The sequence below is a fragment of the Salvelinus namaycush genome, chromosome 21 (assembly GCF_016432855.1).
Source record: "Salvelinus namaycush isolate Seneca chromosome 21, SaNama_1.0, whole genome shotgun sequence".
In the NCBI taxonomy this organism is placed as follows: domain Eukaryota; kingdom Metazoa; phylum Chordata; class Actinopteri; order Salmoniformes; family Salmonidae; genus Salvelinus; species Salvelinus namaycush.
The window spans coordinates 45260131-45273306 of NC_052327.1; the positions used below are offsets into that span (position 1 = coordinate 45260131).

At 44.7% G+C, this 13176-nt stretch overlaps 1 protein-coding gene across 4 annotated transcripts in view; it reads left to right on the plus strand.

Moving 5' to 3' along the window:
• Window positions 1–13176, plus strand: part of ppfibp1b (PPFIA binding protein 1b) — a 57754-nt gene that overhangs the window by 24702 nt on the left and 19876 nt on the right. For all 4 annotated transcript variants that reach the window (XM_039017765.1, XM_039017766.1, XM_039017767.1 and 1 more), the window contains exons 2-7: window positions 3594–3678; window positions 4904–5115; window positions 7199–7288; window positions 11302–11415; window positions 11566–11685; window positions 12553–12645. In XM_039017765.1, coding sequence (XP_038873693.1) covers window positions 3615–3678; window positions 4904–5115; window positions 7199–7288; window positions 11302–11415; window positions 11566–11685; window positions 12553–12645 — 693 coding nt within the window. In that variant the 5' untranslated portion in view covers window positions 3594–3614. The remainder of the gene's footprint in view (window positions 1–3593; window positions 3679–4903; window positions 5116–7198; window positions 7289–11301; window positions 11416–11565; window positions 11686–12552; window positions 12646–13176) is intronic.

The following is a 13176-nucleotide window of genomic DNA, read 5'->3' on the forward strand; positions in this document are numbered from 1 at the left end:
TTTTTAACTGATTTTTGCCGTGAGACAAGTCTGTTTCAATCTCCAATCTCTCTGTAATCTTTAAAGTGTTGAACGTTTTGCTGCTTACATCAGTGAAGATGCAACTTTTTAGAAAGAAAAGCGACTGACTTTTGTTGTGCTTTATGACAGTTTTGTGTCACTGATGTTCATTGTCTTGGTGACATGACTAGGCTAGTTCTATTTTTGGTCATGAGTTTTGGAATATTTTTACCTTTTGAAATGACTGCAACCAATGGCCTGATACAAATCCAAACTATTTAGAAAAACGACTGCTTCTGAAAGTTACTAAATAAAGATTTACCAGGAACTCTGGAATTACATTTCTGGGAGAGAGAAAAGATAAAAGGTTGTTAGAACGGCAACTCTTGAAAGTGTTTAACAGAAATCCTGTTAATGACTTTAAAATGGCTGATTAGCCCCAAATTATGTATGGAGACCTTTTGGGGGGTTAGCAAAGCACACATTTTTGTGCTCTTTTGAAAATGGCAGCTAAATACTAATTTACTTAACACAGCTCGTTACGTTAGTGTGAAGTTCATTTCAGGCCTTCTCTCAAAAACCTAGGCAGAGGTTTTTGGTTGTTAGCTACTGTAGCCTAAATCATCTCAACAAAATCTCCAATTTACACACCACAATTTGCTGAAGATATGAATGACTCATAAATCATCTGATAACGATAAAACAACGTTGTATGATGTAGGTGTTTTCAACAGCATTTTCAACACTGTAAGCAGGGAAAATCCTGATGCATTCATTGCATGTATTTTCCATAAGGAAGATGTTGACCACAGGAATGCTGAAATGACAGTGGTAGGTGGCTGGGTGGTTTCCATAAAAAAGTAGAACAGTGTTACGCCCTAACACATTGGGGTCCTCCCCCCAGGAAGTGAGTCAGCAGCCAGTGAAGGAAAGCTCTCAGGAGTGGAGTTTACCTTGGCCCATACCATGGAGAACATGGGGAAAGGGGGATACCTAGTCAGTTTTACAACTGAATGCATTCAACTGAAATGTGTCTTCCGCATTTAACCCCATCCCTCTGAATCAGAGCAGTGCGGGGGGCTGCCTAAATTGACCGTGATGATTGTCTGAGAAGCAGGCCGAACCTTATGGACTCAAATTGTAAAGCAGTGTCGTACTCATGCAAGACCATTGTAGCTCAAAACATTAATTCTCTGAGAATGTAGTTTTGGCATAGAAAAGGCCTGTATTGTTACAGTGATGAAGAGTCTCTCTGTGTGTGTGTGTGCGCAGCCTTTTGATCAGGAAGCTAGACTGAGAGAATGGCCTTGCTGTGCTTTTTGGGCCTTTCTCCAAGCTAGGTCCCAGAAGATGTTTCCTCGCTGGTCTCCAAAACAAAGTGTCCAGTGTCCATAGCGGTGGCTCACTCACTGTGCCAATAAGTGGGGTAAAAGGCTTAATTATTATTCTAAATGTGTGTCCAATGACCCACGCCTGACAGGGTAACCTAGGGAACACAGGAAGGGCTTAACATTGGCCAACATTTTACCTCAAGCACAAGAAGGAGATCGTATTTCTCGTTTGGATGTTCATTTGAACCCCACCGGCTGCCATGTATTAAAAACACGTTCAGGTTCAAATGTTTTAAAAGAAGCAGTGCCAGAGTAGGTAGAAAAGTTGTTACTTTTGATGTTGTATCACGACACTTTCATGTTTTGCTAAATCCTCCTCATCTTACGGTCTTTCATGGCTCCAGCCAAAACTGTGTGCATGTTTATTTTAGATTTTTAATGCGTTATGATTCTTAAACTTACGCACCTGTAGAAAACACTCTCTAGTACTAATGGTTATTATGTGCAGTCAAATTTAACCCGCAGTACTTCTTACACTTTTCTTACACTTTTCTTTCTGGCCAAACTGATTTAACAGCCAAATGTATAATATAATAGGACTGAAACGTGTTATTTGAGAGGCTATTTTCTAATGTCATGCATCCATTCCCATTGCCTTTGAGCAGGCCGGGCCTAAGTTCTGGGTGGATAGATTATGAAATGACAGGCTTATCAACACAGCTCCTTATTGAGGTGTACAGTCGGGAGCTGCTGCTGTGGCTTTGTTTTAAGACTGCTCTGGATTTACTACATGGCTGCTCAAAAGTTGTTCAAATATTTGATACTACTAAATCCAAAGATGTCTGGCTATTTGTATTTTCCAAAAGAGTAACATTAACTATGCACAACATCATTTTTACAACATGATTCTGGTCCAGAATGCCCTGCACTTATTTTCTTTATACTTTTATTATTTTCAGTTCCTTGTTTTGCTGCCCTTGTATACACACAGAGCCACTGTGGTACTGTAGCTTATTTATGATGACTGACATTTACGGTGTTGTGGAGACAAGTCCATGTGAAATACAGACTATTTACAGAATACAGATCTATGAATGACATTTCTCTAAGATGATGATGATGCTCCGTTTGTCACGTCTCCTCCATGATATGACGTTATTAACTGCAAGTCTACACTTGCATATTTCTGTCTCCTCAACAGTTATTGTCTACTTAGTGAAAACTATTCTACCCAACCATGTGTTTTCATGACCGGCTATGTTGTCAGCAGCCATGTATGACTAAGAGGAATCCTTTTAAGTTCTAATGGTATTCTTCTTGTTGCTACCATGTTGTCATTTGGTGTTGCTACCATGCTATGTTGTCTTAAGTCTCTGTGTAGTGTTGTGGTGTCTCGCTTGTTGTGATATATATTTATTTATTTATTTATTTATTTTTTCACCCAGCCCCCATCCACGCAGGAGGCCTTTTGGTAGGCCATTATTGTAAATAATAATTTGTTCTTAACTGACTTGCCTAGTTAAATAAAAATAGCCAAAACCTAGCCATGTTTTTTTTTTTTATGTCCTTGCGCATTCTGGTTCTTAGCAATCTCTTAGAATGGCTTTTGTGTCAGAAACCCAGTAATTATATTTTCCTGTGAAACACTGAGCCGACTGACGATAAGAAAGTTTTGCATATATCTTAGCAGGAATTTCCTCCCCTCACTTCCTACCTTTTCAGACTCCATAGTTAGTTTTTTTAATGTATTTTTTTTTATTATTTTTTTTTTTATTCATGACTTCAAAATCTCTTAAAAGCTCTTGCTCTAGTGATGTGGCGATTACATCTAAGTAATAAGGTGTAAGTAGACCTACAAGCCTATACCTATGGCCAGCAGTTTTTCCCGACCACGGCTCAGTTGGTAAGAGCATGGCACTAGCAATGCCACCGTCATGGGTTCCATCCCACAGGGATCACATACAAAAAATGTATGCACTCACTGCAAAGTAAGTCAGTCAGTGGAGGCTGCTGAGGGAAGAACGGCTCAAATGGAATGGCATCAAACACCTGGAAACCATATGTTTATTGTATTTGATTCCATTCCACTGACTCCGCTCCAGTCATTACCATGAGCCCTTTCTCCCCAATTAAGGTGCCACCAACTTCCTGTGAAGTCAATAATAAGTGGCATGTATTGCCTAACCCTAGTGGGTCAGGAAAAACTTCTATCCCTTAATTAAATACAGCTTAATGGTTCATTGTCCCTTTTCTTTCTCCCAGGGTGCCCACTGAGTGTTGAAGATGATGTCTGATGCCAGTGACATGTTGGCAGCAGCCTTGGAGCAGATGGATGGGATAATAGCAGGTAAGAATATCTGTCTCTGTCACTGCTGCGTTGGCATGCTGAAGAACAAGGACTGATCTCTCAGCATCACATTCACTGGCGCAACACTATCGGAGTTGGATAGTTAGACCTGGGACTGTGTTAACAAAGAGTCTGAGTAGGAGTGCTGATTCGGGATCAGTTTTGCCTTTTGGATCATAATGAATAAGATTATATCGACGGGGGCGGAGAGCTGATCCTAGAGCAGCACTCTTCCTCTGAGACACTTGATACATACAGAAATTCATTTACAGTACAATATGCCTTTCTCAATGCTCACTGAAGGATTAATGGTCATACCCGGCCCAACCAGTGTAGCTCTGCAACACACATTTCAAGAGGCAGAAGAACATTTTTAGACTGACTAATTAACTGTGAAGACCAGATCATTGTGATGATCACACACTCAGGCTAGTTTGAGCAAGTACTATCCCCTCATGTCTCTATCCCTAATGTTAACTGTTTTTGATGATCATGTTTTCAGGCAAGAACTGTTATGGCAGGCCATTCCCTAAAGTTCTTCAAGAAGTGGACATTTCCCATTGTGGTTTGATAGATGAATTCAACATGTGGCAGTTAAATGTAGTACTGTAGCTGATGGGGATAAATGTGAAGCCCATTTCAGAACTGCAAGCCCATCTCAGTACTTCAGTATGGCTGTATTAGTACAGTAATGTTAATGCACAGAGTCAGCATAGACAAGCTTTAAGGCTAATCTTATTTTCAGCATTGGGTTAATTATAGGCCTGACATTTCAGTTAACTGTCCGATCACATGTCTGTTTCCCAAGTAACTCTAGCCTTTCTTCTGTCCTCATTCAAGCTCTTTCTGTCTCTTTCTGTCTCTCTTTCGCTATCCCACTCTTTCTCTGGCCTGTAGCTGTGTTTCCCTGTAGAGTCTTGTGTGTAAATGAGCTAGATTTCCTCACTTGTCGTGTCGGCTAGTTCCTGTAATGAGGAGCAGTGACGTAATGGTATAACCGAGCGTTGTTTTCACTCTACTCAGGGCTGTTGTGAACCTGTTAAACATTGCACAGACTGTCCTCTTTCTTGGGCTAAAATACAACATAGTCATTTGATGAAGTTATACCATTTAATATACCTTATAAATGACTGAACTTCTTTCATGGGGAGGCTAAGTGCAAATAGAGCATATTTCTCCATCTTTAAAGTATGGAAACTGTTTAATTGAGTGTTTCCCCCCCCAGGCTCCAAGGCTATGGACTACTCCAACGGGCTGTTTGACTGCCAGTCGCCCACCTCTCCCTTCATGGGCAGCCTGCGGGCGCTGAACCTGCTGGAGGACCTCCGGGGCGTGCTGGAGCTGATGGACACAGAGGAGAGGGAGGGCCTGCGCTGCCAGATCCCTGACGCCACCGCAGACAGCCTGGTGGACTGGCTGCAGCAGGGACACCTGATGGTGAGACCAGTCAAAAGTAGTGCACTATATAAGGAATATGGTGCTGTTTCAGATGCATCCACCCATGATGTTGATGATACATCTCTGTGGTTGAATGTACTGTATCACAGTGTGTGGACTGCAAAGTCTTCCTGGTTTCGCTGGTGCTAAAATGTACTTTATCTAGCACCTTCTCAAAGCCATGTGTATGAAATCCTTTGTCATATCTAGTGACGAGGGAGAGACACACATCTGTGATGAGAGGACTAAGAGAATGTCAGATGTACTGTAAACCGACATGGGAGACGACTGTTGCATTCATTTAAAGTTCATGTTCAGCTCCGATGACATCCCTCATCACATTAGTCTCCACAGCGGTGTCGAGTTACGGCTGGTGTTTGTCCAGACATGTCACGGAATGTGTAAATATAGGCCTGCTGTTGCTGTGGTGATTTACGGTGTGATAAGGTTAGATCCACAAAGGGGACCTCTGTTGTGGTGTCCCTCCTGTTATTCCCTCCTGTGTCACTACAAAAACAACATGTCTGGTGGGGAATCTGGGATGGTACGTTGAAGAGCTCTACTGCTGTTTAAAGGAGAAGAATGGTATGAGGGTGAAAGGAGAAGAATGGTATGAGGGTGAAAGGAGAAGAATGGTATGAGGGTGAAAGGAGAAGAATGGTATGAGGGTGAAAGGAGAAGAATGGTATGAGGGTGAAAGGAGAAGTATGTTATGAGGGGGAAAGGAGAAGTATGGTATGAGGGTGAAAGGAGAAGTATGGTATGAGGGGATACATTATCAGAGACATTTCCTGGTCAGTTTTAGCAGCAGAGTAGTAATATATAAACCCTCTAAATATTGGTGAGGGGAAATGTTGGTTGGGGTTGAAGCTCCATTGGGCAGCTAGAGGATCTGGCTGTAGAGCAACCAGCCAGCACACCCTTTTCAAAGCTTAACTGGTAAAAACGTTGATTCTTTGTGCCGACTAATAGTATATGAATGATTAAGCCTATATATTTTGCTCTCTGTGTGTGCTCTCCGTTCCATTCTGTTTTACAGCAGATATGTTTCTGGAACACTGAGTTCAAACTAACTATGTGAAGCCCATCTGGCCATTGATCATCTTGTTCGCAGTTCTTCAGCCTGTCCTCGCTTTGAATGTTACAAGAACACCTCTAATATGAGTCTCCAATGTCCACGAACAGGTCCTCGGTGGTTACAAAGCAAACATCTCGCTGAACTCTTAGGGTATGCTGTAGTCAATAAGCTAAAAGCCAGGGTTTGTGACAGACCGCTGTGAGAAACAAACCATTGATGTGGTGGGAACCAACTGCTTGCTGCAGAGACCACTGGGATCTAGGATCTGGGCCAGGGAAATGCCAGAGCCTGTGTGTACACCAGTAACTCTGTGCTGAAACTCACTCTGTGTGTACACTAGTCTCTTCGACCATTTAAGGTGTTGCAGGCAAAGGAAAGGGCAAATGCAGCATCAATCACACAAAGCTGTCACTCGAAAGACTCTTGTGCGATATGTTGTCTGATAATTGTCCGTGTTTAAGGCACTTCAAATATGCCGTGTTCCACCCTAGGACATACTCCAGTGTACCTCAGTGTTCATCCTAGGACATACTCCAGTGTACCTCAGTGTTCACCCTAGGACATACTCCAGTGTACCTCAGTGTTCACCCTAGGACAAACTCCAGTGTACCTCAGTGTTCACCCTAGGACAAACTCCAGTGTACCTCAGTGTTCACCCTAGGACATACTCCAGTGTACCTCAGTGTTCACCCTAGGACATACTCCAGTGTACCTCAGTGACAAATGGTGCCACAGCATCGATCTTTAGCTTGATCTGACTTGATCTTGACACATTAAGCACTGAGCATGTCGTAAAGCTTTACCAGTGTAATAGAGGCTTCATCTCAGAACACAAAACCACCTCTTGTGTCCACGCTGTCCAGCTACTCATAACTTGATGAACATTTATGTTTAACAGTCTATCACAAAATACTATTGGAGGATGTATGTTAATACTCACAGACCAATCCCAAGTGCCACTCTTTCACTGACTCTTCATGTTGTCTTCTCTGTGCCCGCCTGCAGTCCAATGGTCACCACATCTCCATGGGTGGGGACCTCTACCAGGAGAGACTGTCTCGGCTGGAGGGTGACAAGGAATCCCTGGTGCTTCAGGTAGTGTACAGTACACAACAACATGTCATAGCTAGTAGCCATCTTACCCAGGCAGCCTAAATGGCTCATTTAAGGGCGTTACAACAAAATTAATTGTCAGTAAATTACCTTTTTATTGTAATGAACTTAGCTTTGTCCCAGAACTGATTGTGCTTATAATAGCCAACTTACAAAAATTTTTGGCATGACAATGACCATAACCTCCTAACCTGCTACCAAAACCTGCGGGCTCTCCTTCACCGCAACCAACGTGAGTAAAACATTTAAACGTGTTAACCCTCGCAAGGCTGCCGGCCCAGACAGCATCCCTAGCCGCGTCCTCAGAGCATGCGCAGACCAGATGGCTGGTGTGTTTACGGACCTATTCAATCAATCCTTATCCCAGTCTGCTGTTCCCACATGCTTCAAGAGGGCCACCATTGTTCCTGTTTCCAAGAAAGCTAAGGTAACTGAGCTAAACGACTATCGCCCCGTAGAACTCACTTCCGTCATCATGAAGTGCTTTGAGAGACTAGTCGAGGATCATATCACCTCCACCCTACCTGACACCCTAGACCCACTCCAATTTGCTTACCACCCCAATAGGTCCACAGACGACACAATCGCAATCACACTGCCCTAACCCATCTGGACAAGAGGAATACCTATGTAAGAATGCTGTTCATCGACTACAGCTCAGCATTTAACACCATAGTACCCTCCAAACTCGTCATCAAGCTCGAGACCATGGGTCTCGACCCCACCCTGTGCAACTGGGTACTGGACTTCCTGACGGGCCACCCACAGGTGGGGAGGGTAGGTAACATCTCCACCCCGCTGAACCTCAACACTGGGGCCCCACAAGGGTACGTTCTGAGCCCTCTCCTGTACTCTCTGTTCACCCACGACTGCGTGGCCATGCACGCCTCCAACTCAATCATCAAGTTTGCAGACAACACTACAGTGGTAGGCTTGATTACCAACAATGACAAGACGGCCTACAGGGAGGAGGTGTGGGCCCTCGGAGTGTGGTGTCAGGGAAATAACCTCACACTCAACATCAACAAAACAAAGGAGATGATCGTGGACTTCAGGAAACAGCAGAGGTTGCACCCCCTTATCCACATCGACGGGACAGTAGTGGAGAGGGTAATAAGTTTTAAGTTCCTCGGCGTACACATCACGGACAAACTGAAATGGTCCACCCACACAGACAGCGTGGTGAAGAAGGCGCAGCAGCTTCTCTTCAACCTCAGGAGGCTGAAGAAATTCGGCTTGTCACCAAAAGCACTCACAAACTTCTACAGATGCACAATCGAGAGCATCCTGTCGGGCTGCATCACCGCCTGGTACGGCAACTGCTCCGCCCACAACCGTAAGGCTCTCCAGAGGGTAGTGAGGTCTGCACAACGCATCACTGCGGGGCAAACTACCTGCCCTCCAGGACACCTACACCACCCGATGTCACAGGAAGGCCATAAAGATCATCAAGGACAACAACCACCCGAGCCACTGCCCAAGCAGTCGTGGGTGAACAGAGAGTACAGGAGAGGGCTCAGAACGTACCCTTGTGGGGCCCCAGTGTTGAGGTTCAGCGGGGTGGAGATGTTACCTACCCTCCCCACCTGTGGGTGGCCCGTCAGGAAGTCCAGTACCCAGTTGCACAGGGTGGGGTCGAGACCCATGGTCTCGAGCTTGATGACGAGTTTGGAGGGTACTATGGTGTTAAATGCTGAGCTGTAGTCGATGAACAGCATTCTCACATAGGTATTCCTCTTGTCCAGATGGGTTAGAGCAGTGTGGTTGCAATTGCGTTGTCTGTGGACCTATTGGGGCGGTAAGCAAATTGGAGTGGGTCTAGGGTGTCAAGTAGGGTGGAGGTGATATGGTCCTTGACTAGTCTCTCAAAGCACTTGATGATGACCGAAGTCAGTGCTACAGGATGGTAGTCGTTTAGCCTCATTAGCTTTCTTGGGAACAGGAACAATGGTAGCCCTCTTGAAGCATGTGGGAACAGCAGACTGGGATAAGGATTGATTGAATATGTCCGTAAACACACCAGCCAGCTGGTCTGCGCATGCTCTGAGGACGCGGCTGTGGATGCCGTCTGGGCCGGCAGCCTTGCGAGGGTTAACACGTTTAAATGTTTTACTCACGTCGGCTGCAGTGAAGGAGAATCCGCAGGTTTTGGTAGCGGGCCGTGTCAGTGGCATTGTATTGCCCTCAAAGCGAGCAAAGAAGTTGTTTAGTCTGTCTGGGAGCAAGACATCCTGGTCCGCGACGGGGCTGGTTTTCTTTTTGTAATCCGTGATTGACTGTAGACCCTGCCAAATACCTCTTGTGTATGAGCCGTTGAATTGCGACTCTACTTTGTCTCTATACTGACGCTAAGCTTGTTTGATTGCCTTACGGAGGGAATAGCTACACTGTTTGTATTCGGTCATGTTTCCGGTCACCTTGCCCTGGTTAAAAGCAGTGGTTTGCGCTTTCAGTTTCGCGCGAATGCTGCCATCAATCCACGGTTTCTGGTTTGGGAATGTTTTAATCGTTGCTGTGGGTATTCTGTCACCGATGCACTTTCTAATGAACTCGCTCACCGACTCAGCGTATTCGTCAATGTTGTTGTTGGACGCAATGCGGAACATATCCCAATCCACGTGATCAAAGCAGTCTTGAAGCGTGGAATCAGATTGGTCGGACCAGCGTTGAACAGACCTGAGCGCGGGAGCTTCCTGTTTTATTCTCCGTCTATAGGCTGGAAGCAACAAAATGGAGTCGTGGTCAGCTTTTCCAAAAGGAGGGCGGGGGAGGGCCTTATATGCGACGCGGAAGTTAGAATAACAATGATCTAGGGTTTTACCAGCCCTGGTAGCACAATCGATATGCTGATAGAATTTAGGGAGTCTTGTTTTCAGATTAGGCTTGTTAAAATCACCAGCTACAATGAATGCAGCCTCAGGATATGTGGTTTCCAGTTTACGTAGAGTCAATTAAAGTTTGTTCAGGGCCATCGATGTGTCTGCTTGGGGGGGGGGAATATATGCGGCTGTGATTATAATCGAAGAGAATTCTCTTGGTAGATAATGCGGTCGACATTTGATTGTGAGGAATTCTAAGGCAGGTGAACAGAATGACTTGAGTTCCTGTATGTTGTTATGATCACACCACGTCTCGTTAATCATAAGGCATACCCCCCTGCCCCTCTTCTTACCAGAAAGATGCTTGTTTCTGTCGGCGCGATGGAGAAGAAACCAGCTGGCTGTACCGACTCCGATAGCGTGTCTCGAGTGAGCCGTGTTTCCGTGAAGCAAAGAACGTTAGTCTCTTATGTCTCTCTGGAACGCTACCCTTGCTCGTATTTCATCAACCTTGTTGTCAAGAGACTGGACATTGGCGAGTAGTATGCTCGGGAGTGGTGCGCGATGTGCCCGTCTCCGGAGCCTGACCAGAAGACCGCTTCGTCTGCCCCTTTTACGGCGACGTTGTTTTGGTTCGCCGGCTGGGTTCCGATGCATTGTCCTGGGTGGTGGGCAAAACAGAGGATCCACTTCGGGAAAGTCGAATTCCTGGTCGTAATGATAGTGAGTTGACGTTGCTCTTATATTCAGTACTTCCTCCTGACTGTATGTAATAAAACCTAAGATTACCTGGGGTACCAATGTAAGAAATAGCACGTAAAAAAACAAAATACTGCGTAGTTTCCTAGGAACGCGAAGGAGGCGGCCATCTTTGTCGGCGCCGGAAGTTAAGTTGTTAGATTACTTGTTAGTTATTACTGCACGGTCATAACTAGAAGCACAAGCTTTTCACGACACTCACATTAACATCTGCTAACCATGTGTATGTGACCAATAAAATTTGAGGAATTGGCTATACAGCACATACACATATCTGGGACCAGGCTTTAATGAACTTGGTGTCGTAACTCAACTCCATTACTATGCACCATAATAATGTTTATGTTAATATTGTAATTACTGTATTACTACACAGGTATAAGAGCAACTTAGTCTTACCCATGTGTTCCTGTGCAGGTGAGTGTGTTGACAGACCAGGTGGAGGCGCAGGGGGAGAAGATAAGGGACTTGGACATGTGTTTGGATGAGCACCGGGAGAAACTGAACGCCACTGAGGAGATGCTGCAACAGGTCAGTTTGGAGGAGAACGGCCCCTGAACATGGGGCTCTGTTGAAGTTATATTATTGTCACCACTGCTGATCAGCAAAACCAAGCAAGCAAGGCAAGCTCTGTGCGTGTGTGTGTTGTCTATATTTAGTCTGTGTTTTGTGGTTTCGCAGGAACTCCTGTGCAGAACGGCTCTAGAGACTCAGAAACAGGACCTGCTGGCTGAGGTGTCCAACCTGAAGCTGAACTCATTTGAGAAGGACAGACTGCACTTTGACTTCAGCGACAATGAGGTATGGAATGGGAGGCCTCTGCTTTAGGATTAATTCTTCTTGCAGTATTTCTCTCTCCCTCTCGCTCTTTCACTCACACACACACACACACACACACACACACACACACACACACACACACCCTTTCTTGCTGCCTGAAAACTGTGTGGGGAGGGGAGGCTTATGTCATCATGTGTTCAAAGCCGCAGTGTGTTGGGGCAAGTGAAGAGATTGTTCACTGCCAAGAGAATGCCAGTTACCATGGCCAGGGGCACTGGAATTGTGCCTTGTTTGAAGATATGCATGAGTTGCTCTTACACATAAATGTCTGGCATTAGGGTTTTGATAATGGGGAAATGTGAAGATTTGGCTTACCTCTGGTTGTATGGTTGCCAACAAAGACCAAAAAGGTTGTTCATATCTTGTTTGCACGGCAGTTCGGAGCAAAGCAGAACAGCTCTGGGATTTCTACTGTCCCTGGAAAGTAGTCCCTCATCACTTGATAAGGTCTCCGTGGGGATCAGTAGTTGGCCTTGGAGTATGTGGGAGAAAATTCTCTGTATAGGCTTCTTTTGATAAGAAAAAGCAAACCTGCACACTCGAATCGCTTCGATGTGATAAGTCTAATAAGCCGACAGCTAAGCTGCCTTCTTCAGGGTTCAAAATATTTATTTTGATAAAATGAAAACCCTGGCCAAGTTTTGACGTATCTTAAGTAGCGCATGAGGAACAAGCAATCTTACTATATGGTTTATCAAGCCATCGAGGTGACTGTTCTAGGACTCCTTTTAACTTTGAGAAATTCTCTGATTGAACAAGCATGTTGTATGCAGCTTCCCTCCTTCCCCAGTACACTGTGGGTAATGCGGTCTTTCTCTCCCCTATCAGGACATGGTTCTGGAGATGAATGAACTGAGGTACAGAGTGACCGAGATGGAGAGTGAAAGACTACAGTATGAGAAGAAACTGAAATCCACTAAGGTGAGTTATCATGTGGTCCTGTGGAGTAGGCCTACCTACACTGCAATATGTAAGCATGAATGATTCATTCTGCGAAAAGAAATCTACCTCCAGAAGGAGAACTTTTCCCAATAGCCTATTTCTTCTTTACACATATATCCTCTTCTTTCTTTTACTATTTTTCAAATCTTGAGTATCCCCTTCTCCTCCCCCTTTTGCTGTCTTTTCTTTTATATAACATCTGTCTTTTTCTCTCTCTTTCCTTGGCTTACCACTTTCTCCACCGCTACTAGTCATTAATGGCCAAGCTTTCTAGCCTGAAAATCAAAGTGGGCCAGATACAGTATGAGAAACAGAGGAAGGAAAACAAACTGCAGGCCCTGAAGGTTGGCTTTTCCCAGGGTTTCTGCTTGTTGCCATCTGATATGGGCTTTTGGCCTTGTTTTTGTGTGGTGTTCAGTTTTTTTTGTTTTTACATATTTCTAGCCAAGATTAAAGGTGTGTTAGCAGAACTCAACTGACTTATCATAGAAAACAATCGAATGATCCAAA